The following is a 21,077-nucleotide window of genomic DNA, read 5'->3' as shown; positions in this document are numbered from 1 at the left end:
TTTAATTGTGCATTCATTTTGACAAGTGAAATAGTTTTGCCAGCTATGGCAAGCATTAAATGATGCATACATTTCTTTATGCAGAGTTTCCCACTAGTAAGCTGGAGATGACAGCAGTGGCAGACATCTTTGATAGAGATGGAGACGGTTACATTGACTACTACGAGTTTGTTGCTGCCCTGCATCCCAACAAGGACGCCTACAGACCCACAACTGATGCGGATAAGATCGAAGATGAGGTATCAAAGAAATGCACACATGGAATACATTCACATTTAAGGACATATGAAATTACAAAGATGCCATTGGTGAAATACTGGTGATATGAAATGATGTATTGTTTGTTGTTGTGCAGGTGACGCGGCAGGTGGCTCAGTGTAAATGTGCTAAGAGGTTCCAGGTGGAGCAGATAGGAGAGAACAAATACCGGGTGAGTTTAGCTCAGCATTTTCCTCAGCTTTACAGATGTTTTATATTGGATAAGTTTCATACCACAGTACATGCTGATTGAATCTTTCTGTAAAAAAAGTAAAGTTAATGCTCACACTTGTATCTACTTGTAACACATACAAGTCAAGAAGGATTTGCAGAGTAATGTTGGCCATTTTTTTTCTTTTCTAGAGCCAGGGTGATGTAATGTTAAAGAGACTAACTGATATTGTAATTTTTTGTCAATTAACCTCTTTATTTAGATTTTATAATTCAGATCCTCATTGCTGAAATGAGATCCAAATCAATCCAAGAGCAAATTAACTAATTTAAAGTCCATAGTCCCATTTTTTTCTTCAAGTTATACAGTAGAAATCATATAAATGCTTTCCAAAAATACACTTAGAATTTGATGGAAAAATCATCTAAATTTAGCTAGCAGTTGCTTTTACAAACACTGTTTGACTTGTTTCTTGTTTCTTGTTTCTGTAATTTACAGTTTATTCTTAACTTTGATATGTCATATACTTTAACAGGCGCAAATTAACTTCTAACCATAACCTTACAGCATCTCTCCTGTGCGTCCATCTCACATCATGAGCTCATGGTGTATTTAAAGTGTTAGATTGTCTGTATCATAATGTGTCATGTCACCATAACACTGATTTGTCATCATAACATCGACGTAATATGGAAATAACATCTCACAGCCCTGCAGGATTGTTGGCTGAATTTTCATTCTCATCACCAGTATATTAATAAGACACTGTAAATGTGAGTGCAGACACACGGGACTGCTGGGTGCTAAAATGGTTTAGTACAAGCACTGCTATCAGTAGGTGGTCAAACCAGTGATGAGAAGTTTTTTTTTTTTTTTTTTTTTTAACCTGATGTGGAGAAGAAGTTACAACACCTAAGTAGTCATATCGGAGTCAAATTAGGGTTTAAATTAAAACTTATATCCACTTTTTTCATGTTTCATGTTGTTTTTGTACTTATTTTGACCAAAACTGTCTTCAGAGGCTCCCACTTCAAGATCCAGTTCACTTGTGCAATGTTAACCAAAATAAAAAGGAAAAAGAGGTAAAGTCGACTTCTCTTGGCTTGGCTTTGGAGCAAAGAAATGTGTAGATTATTAATGCACCTCGCTGTTTTAACACGTTAATGCCTGATTATATAAAGATTACAAACTGAGCCTAAAAACTGAAATGTCATAAGACCTTGTAGAACAAAAAGTAACTGTGAAACACTGCTACAGAGGGGTTCAAACCTTCAGTTTGCAGCAGTGTGAAGTTTATTATGGCCTACAATGATTTAAATTTACTCCCCAGCAGTCTGTGTGTATACATGCATCATTTTACAGTGGTCACTTTTCAGCTGCACCACTGGATCCTCATCACAGTCACTGCTATGTGTGTCCACTCCATCATTATCCACATAATGATGACATCCGGTGTCTGACTGCAGGACACCGGGGAAACTAACAGTGCTCAGATTTGTTTTTGTCTGTCTGTGTTTGTGCTCATGGTTGTGTCTGCCTTCACTTTCTTTCACTGTCTTCATCTTCACCTTCATCAACTATTAGATTTAAAAACACTATCATAACATCCACAGCATTTTTGCTCACACAACTAATGCTGAACTCAAATAATAGAGGCACACAACAGTTTAAGAAGATATTGTTCTCATATAAACAGTATCTGTTCAGACGTTAGAAACCTCAGTTTTAGTACATGTTGTTTCATTCTTGCTCTGTTTCTTTCTCCTTCTGTTCCTGTGCTCCATGTCTACTGGATTTATTGTAGTTCTTCCTCGGAAACCAGGTAAAGTGACTGCTGCTGTTGTGATTGGATGTGTGAAATCTGCTTCCTAATGCCCCACCAGAGAAGTGCATTTTAAACACTTTGAAAAAATTCTGTTTTGCTATTTTTTTCTATTCAAAACTGATTTTAAATAAAAGAAAACAAAAGATGAAACACTCCATTGTGGTTTTGCAACGTGTAAGCAGGTTTCACCCTCCGTTTATGATTTGTTTGGTGTTGAGAGTGACAAATTGCTGAAAGTGAAGCTGGCGACAGCGACATGGCTGAGATGGTAATTAGTGGTTTGGTGTTATATAGTGTGCTTTGGACTGAATCTGGCAAGCAAATCGAGCTGCTTGGAGAGACATCTAGAAGAGTTCTCGTATTCTGGTTTTGCTGTGGAGTTTTGCTTTGCTGAAGGGGGTCTAAACAATTTCTGAAAACTTTACTGAATGCAGACATAAAGGTGATTTCACTAGTTGCCTTTTAAGATTGGGTGGCTGGGGTTGAACTGGGCTGAAATCAACATACTGAATCTGTAGTTCTATTAGTGCATGTTTTGTTTGTTATTGCATGGAGTAGATCAGATCATTTGTTCAGATTTTGTACACTGGCTGCTGTGTGTGATGCTGGGAATCATTTCAGACTTACCAATCAACAAATGCAGTCACGATTATTGGACTCATTGACGCCTTTTCCCCTGTTCTCTTTTCTCTTCTCTTTGTGCCTTCCTTCTTTGTGTTTTTCAAATGTCCTCAGTTCGGTGACTCTCAGCAGCTGCGTCTGGTGAGGATTTTGCGCAGCACGGTGATGGTGAGAGTCGGGGGTGGTTGGATGGCTCTGGACGAGTTTCTGGTCAAAAATGATCCATGCAGAGGTGAGTGATGCTTACCTTCATAACATGTGGATCCCTAAACACACAACTGTTCCTTCTCTCTTCTCCTTTTGGGCAGGGATGTACTGTGTCCATTTAAGGAATTTAAGGTGCTCCAAATAGTCAGTCTCCTATGACTTTGTCACCTTGATCTATGAATTAGTCTCTCAGAGATTAAATCAAAACATCAGAATAAGTTGACTATATTTTAGCTGAATGTATTCCACATGAAGAAACTTTTAATTCAGCATAAAAGCACAGACTTTTCCGTAATTATTTCTTGATTATGGATCAGCAAGAGCAGATAGACAAATCTTCTGGTGGTTTCATATTAGGCTTGGTGTACACTATGCGATTTTAAACCAACCAGCTACAAGTCATGGTGTCAGCTCACACTGTGTAACTGAATGGCTTACAACGCACAACCATCACGCAAAGTTTGTGTGCTCACACTTGTGCACAACCTGAGTGCTCACACTATATGAGTGAAGTTAGGACAGACTTTGACAAAATGTATTAAGTTTACTTTAAAAAAGTCTCACATGCTGAGGCTTAAGACATATCTAGTTCTATCCACTCTCATTTTCTTTCTCTTGCTAAAAAAAAAACAAACAAAAAAAATGGCCCAGAGATGTAGATTCTGCTTGTGGTTCTGCTCTGGGAGTCTGTGCAGTCATACGACTAAAATATCGAACGTGTCAGAAATCCACCTAACCAGCCGGGAGCAGTTGATCAGGTTGGTCTCCCTGTAAGCTGCAAGACATGACGCACAATCAGACTAAAAGTCTGCACAACTTCCAAGTGAGTCATGGGACTCGCTCAAATTTGTGTCTGAATTGGATGAAATTCGCAGTGTACGCCTGGCTTTAGGTGCCCAGATCCAAGGGTGCATGAACCCAAAAGCCTCTTCATTTCATCATTGTGAACACAAGGGTACCATACTTGTACCCCAAGTCCACTTGTAAAGGTGATCTGGGACACGGTTTGTGTGGACTCGGGTGTGGTATCAGAGCTGTAAAGGCAGTTTTCTTCAAAACTGTATATCTTCAAAAACCGTCATAATGGGCACAGCACGCGCCCATTTTATCCTCTGAGCTGCACAATACTGTAGATGTGGAAGTATGAAGGCATCTTAAAGTAATAAAATCATCTATAGTAGCCTGCAGGATGGACATCAGTGTCCACAAGAAGCATATACTACAACTGTCAACCCAAGTGGTTGCATGGTTGTCTCTTCCTCTTTATTCTTTTTGGAAGTGTGCAAACCAACAGGCGTATACTGCCATCCACTGCATCAAACAGAATAAATACCATTGGTGTGCTCAGGCAAGAGACTGGGGAGTAGTTGTGCCTAGGTATAATGACTGTGTCCTATATCATGTAATGTAATAACTATTAAGTATGTACTTTACTGCTGAATTAAAGTCGTATGCTGCTTACATCCCATAAATGATTCATTTTACTGCTTTCTGCTACTAACTGGCAGGAACTATAGTGTCCCTCACCTACCTTGATGTCACAAATTAAATCACAGAACCTGGGTTTTAACCTGTAGAGGGCGGCTGTATATATTACTAAACACCTGTGTTCATAAGCTCTAAGATGAAAAAGTGCTCTGGGGGTTATGTTTAATATCAGGCTCTAGCTTTAACATTAAACACTCAGGCTCTTCTACATAAAGACACAATACCAGGCATTCAGATCTCTGGAGAGAGGTGAATGAAGACATACAGAGGAAACAGTTCAGTTTGTCGAGGTGTCTATCAGCAGGTGATGCAGTGACAAGCTGACACCTCTCACTTCTCCTTCTGATGTATCCTCCCAGTGCTGTCTAGTCTTTTGTTTCCTCCCCCCATCTCTTGTTTCTAAAGTCTCTTTTTTCGTCTGTCCTTGAGGAACTCATCATCCTGTCATGTTTTATTTCCGTATAAAACACGGCCCATTCTGTCCCCCCCTCTTGTCTAATTTTCTTCCATTCTTTTCAAATTTAACAGTAGTATTGCATGGTGCATGGTCCTCAGTTCTCTCCCTCTTTCTCCCCCCTCTCTTCCTCCCTCCCTCCCTTTCTCTTTTTCCTCAGTGCAACATCCAGGACTTAAGATTCTCCGCTCCGATTCCAGTAGCTCCATCTCATCTCGTATAGGTTGGACTTCTCCTCTCTCCTAACTGCCTGTCTTTTTTTTCTCCGCCCCGTCTCCTCTTTTTTTCCTCCTCTTCCTGGACTCTTTCTTCCAGAGTTCTTTTGTTGGTTTGGTCTTGTTGCTGTGCCTTGCTGACTGTGACCACCTGACTAACGTTATGTGTCCCCCACTGTTCTGCTCCTCCTTTCTCCTGACCCTTTCTCCTGGCTGTTGCCTAAATATCCTGACCTGCTTTGACAGTATTTTGAACACGTTTCTGGGGTTTCTGACACTTGTCTTGACCCTGATTTGTCAGCTGTCTGTGGTGTATGTGAGTGAATGAAGAATTGACGAGTTGTTTTGGTGGCAAAAGCAGTGCCTGTGTGTAAGTTGTGTCTGTAAATTGTGATATCTTTGTGTGCGTGCTTGTGTGACTCTTCATTCCACCATTAGCATGCTGTTATTTCACATTGTCTCTTGTGTCTCTTAGTGACAGTCACTCCTGGCTATTTCTGCTGCCGAGGTATCTACCCTTCCTCTCTCTGCTCCTCTGTCACTTCATCTCTTCACTCGTCATCCCTCCATCCATACATGCGTCTAGTTTTCAGTCTCCATCTTTAAACCACAGCTGTTCTTTCTGTGTCTTCATAAAAATATCAATGTTTGCGTGTGTTTGGAAAAATATAAATAACTGCTGTGATTGATGTCAGTCTTGTAAGTGTGCCACATGTTTGCGTCATGCTTTCCTCACTCACAACAAAGCAGGATTTGGCCAACCCCTGGTCTCAGTAGGTAACTGGTATATTAGTTTTTATCTAAATTATCAATTCAAGCTGGCTGATTTTTGTCAGGTGTTCTAGTCTTTAAAACAAGAGTGAAGGTGCTCAGCAGAACAGGATTTTCTAGAGTTAGTCCAAATAAGAAAAAGTGAAACATAGATATAAAGAGACAGAGAGTGTAAGACCTGGGCGTGGCCAGCCTGGGTTTCTATTAACGCTGGCTTACTATGCAGCTCCTTTAAATGTGATGGCTGGTTGGTGGGAGACACAATTACAGGGTGCACCTGGCTGGCTGGCATTGAGGGGGGACATAATTGTAGGGTGCACCCGTTTAATTGACTGGCCTTGCTGTCCGGTTGCTAGGGACGGTGGCTGTGAGGCCAGCAGTTGCACTGCTGCTACAGCTAGCTGCAGTCCTCTTCTCCTCCCTCTCCTTTTTATTTTACTCTTTTTTCCCCTATTTTTACATCTTATTATTTGGTTTTATATTTTCTTCCTGATTTTGTCCTCTCTTCCCCCTTCTTTAGTTTATTTGTTTCTTTTCATCCTTTTTTTCTGTAGTCTTTCTCTTCTCTTTGGTCTCTCTCTCTGCGGCTGGCTTCTCCAGGCTTGTTGTCGTCTGCTGGGGCTGCTGCACTACTTTCTGTCTAAGAATGCTGCTGAGTGTCTTTTGAAGACGGGAGAAACCCTGAATGTCTGGGTTTTCTCCTGCTAAGCATAAACCAGGCATGACCCCTACACATATTTATACACGACTGTGTATACACAGCAGAGCTGAAATGCCACTTCTCAGCAAGAAGTGAAAATGAATTCATCAGGAGAGCTCGTTGAAAACCGAGAGAAGAGAGGCTGTGCTTTTGCTCCCACAACCCCTCCAGTGTTTTTAAAGCAGATACGCAATGAAAGTACATCACTGAGTGAAACAGCATTTTTCACAGAACTGGAGACATGTGTCATGATGTAAAAGAGCAACTCGGCATTCTGGGAGATCATTTACAAAGAGCTAGAGTGTTGTATTTGCCTGAATACATGACAGGGTTTTATTTTTCCTGAAGCATAAGTGAAAAAGGGGGTTGTCCTATAAACAGACCAAATCCAGTATAGTCCTGAAATCCAAGCTGGATTTAGCTCCACCACTCAAAGACCAGCCTCCATCCACAACAATACTTGCTTTCTGATATTTAATCGGTTTTGATCATTGACCCAAGCAACAGTTACTCTCTAGTCATTGGAATTTTTTAATTTCAATTATAAATCTTTATTTGTCAAACACTTTTCAGTATAGACAATTCAAGGTTCTCATCAGAACATAAAATATGTACAGCAGATCAGATTAAAATCAGCTAATTTCATGGGTCCAGTTATGCAACAGGTGCATAAAACCCAGTAAAATACAGAAAGTAAAAAAACAGCTACTTTAAAAACACATACAAAAGTAAAAGCCCTCTCTGTGTTTTGAAAAGTGACTTGACTTGATGAAAGCACAGAGTCAGCTGTTCTGACTTCCTTGAGCAGGTCATTCCAGAGCTTTCAGACTAAAAATGCTCTATCACCCTTAGTTTTCAGCTGAGCTTCTGGTACACATAAAAGACCTTTACCCGAGGAGAATACGTAATTTAAAGGGGGGTGATATAATTTTGACAGAGACTGGAAAAGTGTTCAGTAAGATTTTTATGTGGATCCTAAAAGATACCAGGCACTCCAGTGTAAAAATGCTAAAACAGGTGTAATGTGCTCACACTTCTTGGTTCTGGTTAAAATCCCAGCAGCAGAGTTATGTACCATGGAGATACATGTCATGATGTAAAAAACCTCAACATTTTCAAGCTTTCAAATATTTAACCAGTAAAATATAATTTAGATCAAGAAACTCATTTACAAGTGTCCTGGTCAAGACAGGAAGCAGCATAATTAACAGATCAATGGACATTACAGCTATTACAAACATAGATCAACCAAACCCTGAGTCACAAAGCAGAAAAACACCTACAACCTTAAACATCTTCATCCAGCAACTGTTATCTACTTTTAAAAAGAGACCAGCACCCCAAAACACAAAGTTTCCCGCAGCAGATGCTGAGCCGCATACCTGGAAATACTTTCCCCCAATTCCAGACGAACTGTGGACACAACTAGTAAAGGTAAATCTCGTGGTTGTAGCTTCCAGTTTTTCAGTGGAATTTGATCTCATCGATGGAGTTGGTCAAGTTTGTACTAAAGCCCCAAATGAGCAAATAAATACTTTCTTCTTGTATCTAGCATTAGTTCTTGTACCTCTATTTATTTAGGAATTTTAGGCATCTAGAAGTTTACTCCATTGGCATTCCCGAGTACAGTGACATAGAGAGAACTGATCTCACCTCTGAAGTCCCTTTTAGTTTTTACAAATTTTATGACAAGTGGCAGTTTCCCTATAGCTAAGTATGTAACAATATCTCATGATATAACTAATATTAAATTAAAATATATTAAAAAATAAAGAATAGAGACAATATGTAAATATGTAGCGACACTTTTATTTGGTTTTGAAAGATTTTATCTATGTTCCTGATAGAAAAAAAGAGTTCTTTTTGTAACTGTACAGCATTAATATAAAAATGTAATGCTAATATTTAAAAAGAATTCTAAAATATAGCATAAACATTATTTTTGGTCTGTAAATTGAATTTAAATGCTGATTTTTCTTCATATTCTTATTCTTTTATGAAAATTGCAAACTTGAGATAAAATTGTACAGTGGACCCACTGTCATGATGCGTGTGTCATTGAGTATTTCGTTTCATCCTCTCTTAGCTTAGATGAGGGTGATAAAAGTGATTGTCAGTTGGATGCTCTCTGTAATGTCACTGCCACATGCTAATTAAATATATGAACTGCTTTTTTAATGAACACAGATAAATAAAGCAAACATTAAAACTGATTATCCATTTACTGGCTGTTTTTAGAGTGGTTAGAATATTAAAGAAAGATGTGTTCAGTAAATTCTGGCAAGAGTATGCCGATCTCCCAACATGTTGAACGATTCCTGAAGAGATAATTACAGTACTCTGTGTTTTTTTTTTAGCTTAAAATTGCAGAAAACATGCAGGATTTGATTAATTTCTCTGCAGCGATGACAGCGTTTCTCCAAACTTCTCCATTAACATGGACGACTTTTTGACTTTCATTGCGTATCAAGAGGATTATTTTTTTCTTACTTTTGCACTCAAACCAAACACACTCATGCACCTCTCCCCTTTAAAACAACTCAACCAAAGTGCACTTACAGCTTCCTGAGCCCCCTAAACCCCATCCCTCCAAACACCCGCTCTGCTCACATGCACTCTTTGATGAAACACGCACGGACTCTGATGTCTGCAGCCAAGGAAGCACCGACTCTCTCCCTCACTCTGCTCGCTGCCTCTGCCGCCCCCCTGCTGGAGGAAAAGTATGAGCAGACGCCAGTAACCGGACTCATTCTTCTTTTCTCTCTCTATCCTTTTCTCTGCAGCTCGCGGTCGAACCAACCTGGAGCTGAGGGAGAAGTTCATCCTCCCTGAAGGAGCGTCTCAGGGTCTGGCTGCATTCCGCTCCCGAGGTCGACGCTCCAAACCTGGATCCCGAAACGCATCGCCAACCCGCTCCTCTTCCTCTGCCTCCCACAGTGGAGCCTCGCTTCCTTCTGCACCCTCGGCCCCTGCCACACCGACAGCCTCTGCGTCATCAAGAGTAAGAGATGATACCACTTTTTAAGGGTGTGGTTTAAGAGTTGAGAAATTATAATATTATTTCCAGTCACTAAAGGGATGTTTTACAGTTTTTAAATCTTCATGTCTATTTGTTAAACTACAGTAATGAAACAAGGACAGCAGCAGTATTTAAAAAGGTGGAAGGACAAACAGTTCTGGTGGAAATTCAGCTTGAATATGACTCAGTATGACTGAATATGATTTGGTCTGGATTGATTTGATATCAACATTTTTTTTCTTTTAAAGTTGTAGCTACAGATGTTGAGTTTTTCATACAATACTTTTATATCTTGTGCCAGTTAAGTCTCAGTTTTTTAGGTGATCCATTGTATTTTGAAACAGATTTATGAAATCTTACATTTCATTTTTTAAATGTAAGGACATAAAATGCATTAATAAGTCTTATTTTGATTTCAATCCAGACCACTTGTCAAGAAACACACGACTTGCAGTGATTTTTTTTTGTGTGTTAGCCGTAATTAATTTGCACTTATTGCCTTTTTTACATTTGGCATTGTGGCTGTTCTGGGATCCCCCTGCCCTACTAAAGAATAAAGCAGGAACAATACCCGTTCCGGCCTCTCCTGTGCCTACAAGGAAAGCCTGAGACAGGGAGAGAAGCAGCAAGAAAACCCAGAGCAGAGCAGGCATTGATGACAATAGAATGACATTAATTAAGTCAGAAGCAGAATGAAGGAGGCGTTGGGGTGGAGGCGGGAGCAGCGAAGCTTAGTTAGGCTAGAGCAGTTTAAATACTGCAGATAGATAGATAGATAGATAGATAGATAGATAGATAGATAGATAGATAGAATCCGCTGACTGTCAGCTGATTAGGGCTTGCATGAGATCAGCTGATCTCACTTATATGGCGCTTTACTCGCTTTGTTGAAGGTCTACATTTTTATAAATGCATTATGAAACTGTGACCAGTGAAGAGAGAGGAAAGGCAAGTACAAGGACATTTGGTTGCAAGTTGTAAAAAGTAATGAGGCTTCAAGATATGGGAAAAATCTTTCTAACTCTGATACTAAAATTGTGCAAAAATGGTTTGTATGGTTCTTGGAAGGGTCTTCAAAAGCCTTTAATTTAAAAAGTGAAAAAAAAAAAATTCTATTTCAGCTCTTTTTTTTAACCTTATTTATCACTGAGGCAAAGTAGGATTGCATATATAAAAAGACAGTCTTCAGTTTTGAAAGTTCTGCACAAATATACAGAGCCACACACACACCTGAACATGATGTCTGTCTTAAACACATACTGAGTTACACTCTGTGATGTCAAACCAGATCATGTGTAGTCATCACTGTTGTAGTCCTCATCTGATGATAGCGATGTTTTGTCAGCTCTATTTGTCATCTGATTACTGTGTAAATCATTATCAATGTTATACTAAAATGTACGTGTGAGAGAGAGAGCTAAAAGGTTGTATGTATTTATGTTGTGTGTATGTTTGTGTTTTTCATGGTTTTTATGTTGAGCATTGTTTAGCTGTTGTCATCCTCTTGTTGTCAAAAATCACCACATCCTTAACTGTGAATTTTTATTTTTTGTTCTTGTTTCTTTGTTTTGTCTTTCATCTTCTCCCCTTGTCCCTGCTCTTCAAACTCTGTCACGCTAACCTGGCTTCAAACGTCCTCCCTGCATGGTCGGGTTCTTTGTTAATTTAAAAACAAAAATCTGCTCTGACACAAAAATACACTGCACTGCACTTCTCACTATCCTACCACACCCCTCCCCTCCCTTCATAACTGCTCCCCTCCTTCATTGCTCCTGTCTTCGGCTGCTTTGCTCTCAATCTCCTCCACCCTCCCTCCCTTCCTCCCTTCCTTCCTCCCTTCCTTCATTCCTTCCTTCCATCCTTCCTCGCTCCCTTTCCTTCCTCCCTTCAGTCCCATACTCACTCGCGTGACTATGCCAAGCCCTGGCTGGCTCACAGTAAAACTCCAACGCCAACCAAGTACAACTGCTGCCCAGATCTCGGTCACAGCCACACCACTCCTGGGCACGAGGTAACACACTCACCCCACCTGACCAACCACGAATCCAAGCCCCCCTTTACCCACCACCCACCTGTCCCTGTCCCACCCAACCCCACCCCTCTGAACGCGCTAAAGCACTAACACACACTCCCGGGTGTTCACACATCAACACACAGAAACATAAAGTGAAGCTGCTGCTGCTGCTTAGTGAAAACTTTGAAACTCAGTTTCAGAGGCTTAAAGAACCACGATGGGGTAAAGGTTGAAAATATTTTTTTCAACCTTTAATTCTGAAATGATCTTGATGTGGTGAAGCTGACACCTGAAAGATGACATTAGGGTATGCAAAGTTTTAGTTCAATCAGGGTAAATATCACTGGCTAAAACCTCCAATCTCCATTTTTCATTTATATAATTTTTTCATAGATAAGTGTTCTTGCTCACCCTTTACATCTGTCAGATGATTTTGACATTTTTTAAACCAATAAAATAAAAAAATAAAAACTGTTAAAAACCTTGTGGGGAGTGACATGAGGGGAAGGAGCCACAGGCTGGACTTGAACCTGGGCTGCCCAATTGGAAGACCAACTACTTTACATGGAGCGTGACTAAACCACCAGGCCATCTGTGCCCTACAAAGAAAATTATGTGTGGTACCCAATATTTTCAGTGGGCCCAAATGACCTAACACTTTTATAGAAATAATTGTTGATTATCTAGTCATTTTTCAAGAAGAAGGTGGTAATAACCTTGTGATAATTGGCATTTTACAAGTCGTAACTCGGAAATATGGCCTTGTTAATTTACCTAGTAATAATTTATGATTTACCAAGTAATTCCTTGTAATATTGTGGCATTTCTTTTGTAGTTGGTGGTATGTTACACTAACCTCTTGAAATTACTTTAAATTTTTCAGAGAGGACTAACTTTAATTTGCTGGTCCAAAATAAGAAAAAAACGTGGAAAATATCAAGCAACTTATATAGAAAATTATCAACCTACTTCTGAGAATTGACATGGTAAAATACCACCTATTTACCAGAGAACTGCCACAATATTACCAGAAATTACTTGGTTGCCAGTACATTATTATTAGTTAAATTCTTCCTTAATATAATTGAGTTAATACTTGGCAAATTGCCAGAGTTTTACAAGGTAAATACCACCTTATTTTTGAAAAATTACCAGATTATAACAGTTATTACTATAAAATTATCAGGTCTTTAGGGCCCACCAATATTAAGTTGTATCCAATCTGTTTTCAGTTATCATAACACAGTTAATGTCCATTTAAAATATAGTTTATAGTTGATTCACTGAATTCATAGCAAAGGATATTCTGACAAAGGAGGAAGTTTCAGACCATACTATTTGTAATATTATTTCTAAAGCCCCAACATTAATCCCCCATGAGCACAGCACATAATAACACTAAGTAAAATTACAGTGATGAAGAAAAACGTCCCTTTAACAGCAGAAACCTCCAGATGAACCAGTTTTATGTTGAACAGCTATCTGCTGATGCTGTGCTGGGTGTGTGAGGGGATTTAGTAACTTTACTCCTTCCTCTTTAATGTAGTTTTTATAAAGGTAATCAATAGAACTCCCCATTTGAAAAGTGAGGTTTATGATTTCTGCAATGTGTTTCTTTAATTATCATTTGTTCTTAGACTTTAGTTTGTAAGTCTATCTTCAACTGTGTGTATGTGATGTGATGTGTTTTTTAGAAATCCTTTGATCCTGTAGGGTTAAAAACACTGACATTTGTCTAATGTGCATCATTAGCATTAGCTCTCTCTACTGTCAGCTCATCTTCAGTCGATGTTTCCTGTTGTTTTCCCCGTAGGGCGGAGCGTCAGGATCCAAACTAAAGAGGCCGACGTTCCACTCTAGTCGAGGGTCGCTGACCGGAGAGAACGGAGGAACCACACACACCAGCAAACCAACAAGAACAGGTGAGTCAGCAGCTGATGTGTTTGTTCTATAGATGCTGCACTATTCAAATACAAAACCTTGAAACTTTATTCCCTATTCCTCCACTCTACAAGTCAAAGATCCTCCAGTGATGTTAGCTGTCGTAGTGCTGCTATGCTCACCAGTGGCAACACAACTGTCCATAATGCCATTACCATTGTTCCTCATCATCAGGCCTGCCCACAGAGATGGCTGGGCTCCTGACAAACCACAGTTGTGATTTATTGATAGTATCAGTGTGTGTGTGTGTTGGATCAGTGGAATTGGTGCTAGCATCTAAGCTAACAGTTACTTCATTTTGTAGTTGAAAAATATGTGAAGCTGTTTTGAGGTTCTGGTGTTGAAATTATTTATTTTTGCCACTATTTTCCCCTTTATCCACTGTTTCCACCCATTTTTTCCACCTCTATTTGCCTTTCTTCATCATTTTTTTTGCATATTTTCTACCCATTTTGCCTCATTTCAACCACCCCTTCCTTTTTACCACTTTACACCCATTTTTGCTACATTTAAAACCCCATTTCACTGCCATTTCTACTCATTTTTGCCTCCATTTACCCATTTTTGCCACTTGTAATCCTAATTGCCACCATTTTCTGCTCATTTTGCCACATCTAGGCCGTTTTTCCACTTGTTAAACCCTTTACACCACTTCTTCTGCCCCTTTTTACCAATGTTAACCCATTTTTACCACTTTCCAGCTATTGTTGCCTCCATTAACCCAGTTATGCTATTATTAACCCCTTTACCACTTTTATGCACATTTTTGCCACTTCCAACTCTGTTTCAATCTTTGGTTTACCCATTTCTGCAACCTGTAACCACTTTTTCTGCCTGTTTTTGCCACTTTTAACTCATTTTAATTCTGTTTTAAGAAAATGGGTTTGCATTTTGAAGGAGGCTATATACCATGGCATAAAGAAATAAAAAATGTTTCTCTTAGAGAGCCATTATAATATTGGTAAAAAATAAGATACGGTTTTCACAGGTTAATTTTACAGTGATTTTTGCTGACCCCAGATTTGGCTGGTCCCAGAAAGCTCATATATTATGGCCTTTTGTGTCACTATTTTTGTATTGTAATGTTGGAGCAACCTGACACAAGCTTTCATCTGCCTTATCTTGAATAAAAACAGATGCTTTGTTTCATCAAAAACAAGTATTTAATTTGCATTTCTAAACTCTTTCCCACCTCCTCTTCCCTCTTTCCTCTCCTCTTGCTAGATCCAAAGCGAGGGGGGTCCACAGCTAGCGGTCCGACCAGCCGAGCTGGCAGTCGTGCGGGCAGCAGAGCCAGCAGTCGACGTGGCAGCGATGCCTCGGATGCATCTGAGCTACAGGATGCCCGCTCTGTCTGCTCTGACGCCTCAGACACCCCACGACGCCCCGGTGGCGGGGCCAAACCCTCCAAGATTCCAACTATCTCTAAAAAAGCACCCAGCCCGAAGACCCCGGGGTCTACAAAGAAATAAAGGCACCTACAAAGAAACTAGAGATGAACCATGACTGCTTCCCTTTAAAGAGAGCAGTAGCTTTTGTCACACCAGCTCCTCAAAGTGAAGTCCATCCACAGGGCTCGTGTAGAAATGTGCACTATGACTGACATTTTCCAGAGGAAAGAAGGAGACGGATACACGAGCGAATCTCCCTCTCACTCTTTCCCTGAACTCATGAACGGACTGAAAACATGCACAACAGGAGTAACGTTCAGGTCTGTTAGTTCAGGCCAGTCTGAGGGGTCACAAAGCGACTGTTCCCCTTTAAGAAGCGACCCCAGTTTGCCTTCAAGTCTCCTGCTTTGTCTTTAACAGCTTCCCACCAGAGAGGAATCTCTGACTTGACGTGATGCTGCCTTACTTTGTGTTACACTCCTCTGTCCTGATCCGACAGAGCTACAGAAAGTCTTTGGACTGCTTTTTACCACACTGACACACAAATACACACTTTAACACAGAGGCGGGGTAGGAGTGGGACACGCAACCACCACCACGGCTACAAAAACAAACAAAAAAAAGCTCAAATGACATTCAGGAAAAAAAAGAAGAAAGAATTATTTTGGCTTGTGGGCGAGATGCCTCAAGGATGAGTCTAAAAAGAAAATATGCAACGACTGCCATGTCGCTTCCTCTGGACTGAAAAAGAGTCACCTCAGCAGATCTGAAGAAGCAGAAACCGCGTATGGAGGCGGGAATAACGCTGTGCAGCATGGACACTCACACCGGCTAACCTCAGACTCAGAGGATCGGTGGTGGTGGTGACGGTGGTGCTGCAGCTGAGGGCAAATTCTCACACTCAAACACCGCAGAGCAGACTCCCGACCGCTGGAACGTTGAGATCAGCCTCCCGAGTGCTTTTCAGTAAAAGGCGGTGTGGTTTTGTCACATGTTACAATCCAACACGCAAAAATCACAAACCGGCAATAGAAAGGACTATTTTTACCACGACTAACAGCACATTACTGACAATATACAACATGTGTAACCTAACCCGATGTTCGACAACCAGCATGCACTAATTGTCTCTTCCTCTGCAGTTCCACCTCCGTGTCTACACTGCGTTGCCCCAGCAGCACACAAACACACTCTAACACAAAGCGGTGTGTATTATGTGTGTCAATGTTACAGGAAACAAAAGAGGTCATTGACTTGAGTCACTGTATGCAAAAATTTTAATTTGCGAATGTCATTTTGTTTTTTTTTTCCTTGTTGTTTTCTGGTTAATTTATAATCCAGTTGTACTTTTGTTAACTAGCTTGAAAGGAAAATCTATTTATTTTTCAGTTTCATGTCATATCACCATCGGCGGAGAGAGATTTAGTATTAAGGTTAAAGACATTGTGACTTTTTTTGTACCAAGGAAATGTCCGCTCCGCTCTCTGACATCATGTGTGTAAAGTGTGTTTCTATTTCATGTAACATTATTCACTAGGTCGCTGATTCTAGCGACAGCCTTGTTTCTTCATTTTTCTCTTTTGCTAATGACTACGATTCCCAGATCATGACCAAAGGGGTTTGCCCTTCATCTGTAGAGAGAACTACAATAATGAATGACAGGAGACCGCAGTGGAGTGGACAAATGAGAGCAGGTTTCCTCCCTCATGTCCCTCCCAAGTGTCTCTTCTTCTAGGTTTTGTTTTGTTTTGTTTTTTTCAAATGTCCCGTCGTTGATGGGGCCGAGTCGTCTGTGTGTTATCTCGGCGTAAGAGATGAAGTTTATGGAGAAACTAATGAAATTACAGTAAGAAAGAAGACATCTTAAGGTGATTTTTATTTATTTATTGTCTCTCTGAGGGGAGGGGGAGTCAGGGCGCAGGAGACGAGTCCTCCACCTTTTGATGCTGTGCTACTCTCAGTGTGATGACGACAACATGGAGGGAGCGAGGGGAGTTACAAGGAGTCAATTGTGTAAAACAAAAAACTAAAATTATAAACAATTTTTTGTTCTGTTTTTGTATTAAAATATGCTTGCAGTAAAACTGATTGTTGTCTTTGATTTTTTTTTATCACATCTAACGGTTGTGTGTTTGTTATAAAGTACACAAGATGGAGAGAAGTATTCTGCCTATTACACCTGTAGGGACTGTAATAACGTTGTATAAATGCATGTGCTTTAATATGGAGTTGGCCCCCTTTTACAGCTATAACAGCCTCAACTCTTCTTGGAAGGTTTTCCATGAGATTGTGTGGGAATTTGTGCCTGTTCATTCTGTAGAGCATTTATGAGGTCAGACAATGATGTTGGATGGGAAGGCCTGGCTCACAATCTCCATTCCAGGTATTCCAGGTATACTCACTTATTTTTTCCTTCTGTATAGAGCAGTGGTTCTTAAGCAGTTCTGCCTCAGGACCCACTACCAACTGAAACTGTGCTATGTGGTCCTCAGATAGTACAGAACGTGATAAAACAACTAAAGAAAATCCCCCAAAGATCCTGGAAAAGTATCACAGAAGATCCCCAAAAGATTATAAGACACATTCCAGGTAAGGTTCCCAAAAAATCCTGAAATATTCCTTTAAAGTCCTTACAATTACTGCTGAAAATTCAAAAGAGTTCCTGGTTCTTTAAAGATTTATAGGAAAAGTCCCAGAGAATATTACCAAAAGTTTTTGGAATAATGCCCACAGAATATGCTCAGAAATTATGGACAAATTACTTTAAGTTTCCTTAAAAAGTTTACAGAGAAAATTCTTCAATTTTCAGATAAATTCATAATGAAAACTCCTGAATGATTTAGAAAAAAAAATCTTTCTAGTACATTTTTGATGACTTTCTGCTAATTAAAAAAAAAAAAAAACAAGCACTTCATGGTCCTTTTGATCATTATTTTTTTCAGACATACATTCGCGACTCACTGGAAACAGCTCTCCGATCCACTTTTGGATCTGATTACACTTGTGCATTCTATTGTCATGTTTTGGACTTCTAAAACTACAGAATAATTCCCTGAAAATCCGTAATAATGCAGTTTTCTCAGCCTGTGATGGTAAAATCTGCTCCTCTTTCATTAATTTTACTTTGTGTCTTTCTTCCTGAAACAGCAGAAGTTATGTGACAATGTACAAATTTTAAACACCCATTCCTCTGTAAACTTTTTATGTAAAATGCCTCCCCTGTCTTTGTTTATAACATGGTACGGTTATCCTTTGCAGGATGAGCAGCCTTGAAAATATGGGGGGAAATTTTAGACTGCCTGGTGCTGCAGGCACCAACACACCAGTGCATCCGATTTTATTCATATTTGGCTTTGTGTTGCAGTGTTTATAGTCTTTGCATGGCTTAAATTGATTCAAACTGCATGTCTTTCCTCTCTCTTGTGTGTCCATGTGCGTGCCTGCTCTCTCGTGTCTGACAGCCCACCGCAGACTCAGAGGAAGTGACCGGACATTTCTCGGTAATTATCCTGTAAAAGATAAGGACACACCCGGCTGGATCTTCACTGTGGAGGGAGACGAGGTAAACACAGAGAAGGTGGTGGTGAAGGTGGAACGTCAGTCCAAGATCATAGAAATGTCTGATTCTCCTTTCATTTAGTGTGGATGTGAAATTTGTCCTGTAAAGTTCAGTCTCAGTGTAACGTATCTGTGTAAGACAGAATTGAAAATAACTTTGTCCTGTTTACTCGGTGGTTCCAGCCGAGATGATGAGGCTAGTCCTCCCTCTGCAGCTGTGTATACAGTACACAAACACACACTTCTCTTATTTTCTGTCCATCCATCCTCCAGTCCGTCCTGCAGTCCATCTGTCATCCCTGTCTCCTCTTCTGATGACAGTCCTCGCTCTGTTCCACCACTTCTGTCTCTCAGGAATGTCATTTTTCTTCTTAGTTGGGTTTGTATGGTGTCCAGGGCACTCAGCGCTCTTTCAGTCCCTCTTTATTCACTCCTCCTTAACTTCACTCCCTCTTTGTTCTTTCACCTCCTCCTCTTCATCTTCTCTCACTCCTCACCACTATCTCTCCAGACAAAACCTCCTCGAGTCACAGATGTTCAGGGGGGAAGAAAAACAAAGCGGGTAAAGCGTTAATTCCTGGCATTTGGGACTCGCCCTTTCAGCCAGGGCAGAGTGAAGTGTGGTCACTTTGGTTTGGTCAGTGTTATTCATGCCTTTCAAAGTCACCACAAGTACCAGGCTGCTTTGAAGGAAAGAGTACACAAACATGGTCTGGCACAGGGCTGAGCCTCACTACTATATTTGAGTCATTTCTTCCCTCTGAATTTTTGAGTTTAAACACATGCAGTAAATGTGTTTGCATTGACTGAGAGCAGGAAGGCTCAGAAAACTGATGAATATCTCAACGGGAAAACAGATTTAACCATTTAACACAACACCTGCCAGCTCAGAGCAGAGATTTGAGAAGGTTTGAGTTCATGTTAGATCAACAGCCTGCACACTTTGGGTTTTAAATTTGTGGTTTGTTGACTCAAACCCACGGCATTTACAGAGATGTTTGAGATTTTAACTTTGACTTTCCAAACAGGAGTAAAGTTTATGAAATTAGGTTTAAGTTTGAAAAATGTGCTATTTTAAACTAACAAAAGTTTACAATTCAAGTCAGAATTACAGGAATGTATCTCCTCATACTGTAGTTCAAATACAGGAGGATAATAAGCTTTTTATTAGGCTGTCAAGCTTGTGTGACTAAAGTAGTCTACACAAAAGGCCACTAAAAATGACCTCAGGGGCCTGGCATGACCCCAGAGCCTCCAATTGAACAGCCTGGATATAGATGATGAAAAATGATCAGCTTTAATGTGTAGCTAGTTGATAGAGCTAACGTTCAGTAAGTGTGGTCATGGAGACACAATGTGGACAAAAGTATTTGGACCCATGACCATAACACCAACAAGGACTGTAAAGACATTGTATTCAAATACATGTTCTTTAAAGACCCTGTAAAGTGAAAATAAATCTGTATTTAGGTTTGTTGTATGACATGTTACTGTGCTATGAACCACTAAATCAAGTTTCAGTCAATTAAAACATCTCTAAGTTTATAGAATTAAGCTTCAAAATCATGACAAATGAGACAGTAAAATCTGCTCCAGGATGGTGTGGGCGTGTCTTTTGAATGAGCTGAAGCCACGCCCACGCAGGAGAAATACCATCCTCTCGGATTTAAATAATACTACAATTGAACTTATGATCAGAGCGCAGCTGCCTGGCTCTGTGGCTCATATCTCTGTTAAGATGCTTTAAATGATACATAGACCGCTGAGGCTGATAGATTTGGCAAATTTACCTCAAAATTAACATAAAACAGTGTTTAACTGGCTGTTAACTTTCAGTAAAGGCAGTGACATCAGCTAACAACAGACTGGTTTGAGATGAACTGCTCTGTGATTTTATATTGTAGTGTTAGAGGGTCATTCCCTGCTGTAGGCTTGTGACACCATGAGCCCACATATTGGCCCTGCCCACATGAAACCCAGCTAGGAAAGCGATGAAAAACTTTCTAAGTCTAAAACCATAATTCAGTCACATGTAGATCTCAGTGTTTTCACATGTTTACAGTGACTTTATTCCAACATTTCTAGTGTGTTAAAACACAATTTTGGATTTGGACTTTACAGGGTCTTTAATATAGAGTTGCCACCCTCCCCTTTTGCAGCTATAACAGCCTCAACTCTTCTTAGAAGGCTTTCCACAAGATTTTGGAGTGTTTCTGTAGGAATGTGTGTCCTTTCATCCTGTAGGGCACTGATGTTGGACAAGAAGGCCCAGTTCTCAATCTCTGTTCAAGTTCATCCAGTTGAGGTCAGGGCTCTGTGCTAGCTAGTCACGTTCTTCAACACCTCACTCATCAAACCATGTCTTTATAGTCCTTGTTTTGTGCACTGGAGCACATTCACGTTGGAATAGGAAAGGGTCTTCCCCAAACTGTTGCCACACAGT

The 21,077-nt window shown here is 40.2% G+C and overlaps 1 protein-coding gene across 25 annotated transcripts in view; it reads left to right on the top strand.

Moving 5' to 3' along the window:
• macf1a (microtubule actin crosslinking factor 1a) overlaps positions 1 to 17,160 on the top strand; it is a 297,525-nt gene extending 280,365 nt beyond the window's left edge. For 11 of the 25 annotated variants that reach the window (XM_041809550.1, XM_041809549.1, XM_041809553.1 and 8 more), the window contains 10 exons: positions 85 to 239; positions 356 to 430; positions 1,450 to 1,512; positions 2,235 to 2,252; positions 2,991 to 3,108; positions 5,186 to 5,248; positions 9,495 to 9,712; positions 11,622 to 11,741; positions 13,558 to 13,666; positions 14,910 to 17,160. In XM_041809550.1, coding sequence (XP_041665484.1) covers positions 85 to 239; positions 356 to 430; positions 1,450 to 1,512; positions 2,235 to 2,252; positions 2,991 to 3,108; positions 5,186 to 5,248; positions 9,495 to 9,712; positions 11,622 to 11,741; positions 13,558 to 13,666; positions 14,910 to 15,157 — 1,187 coding nt within the window. In that variant the 3' untranslated portion in view covers positions 15,158 to 17,160. The remainder of the gene's footprint in view (positions 1 to 84; positions 240 to 355; positions 431 to 1,449; positions 1,513 to 2,234; positions 2,253 to 2,990; positions 3,109 to 5,185; positions 5,249 to 9,494; positions 9,713 to 11,621; positions 11,742 to 13,557; positions 13,667 to 14,909) is intronic. The other 14 variants (XM_041809562.1, XM_041809558.1, XM_041809540.1 and 11 more) reach the window with 8 other exon arrangements.
• Positions 17,161 to 21,077: the final 3,917 nt, after the last annotated feature.

The sequence above is a fragment of the Cheilinus undulatus genome, linkage group 16 (assembly GCF_018320785.1).
Source record: "Cheilinus undulatus linkage group 16, ASM1832078v1, whole genome shotgun sequence".
Taxonomy (NCBI): domain Eukaryota; kingdom Metazoa; phylum Chordata; class Actinopteri; order Labriformes; family Labridae; genus Cheilinus; species Cheilinus undulatus.
This window is presented reverse-complemented; position numbering and strand designations above follow the sequence as displayed.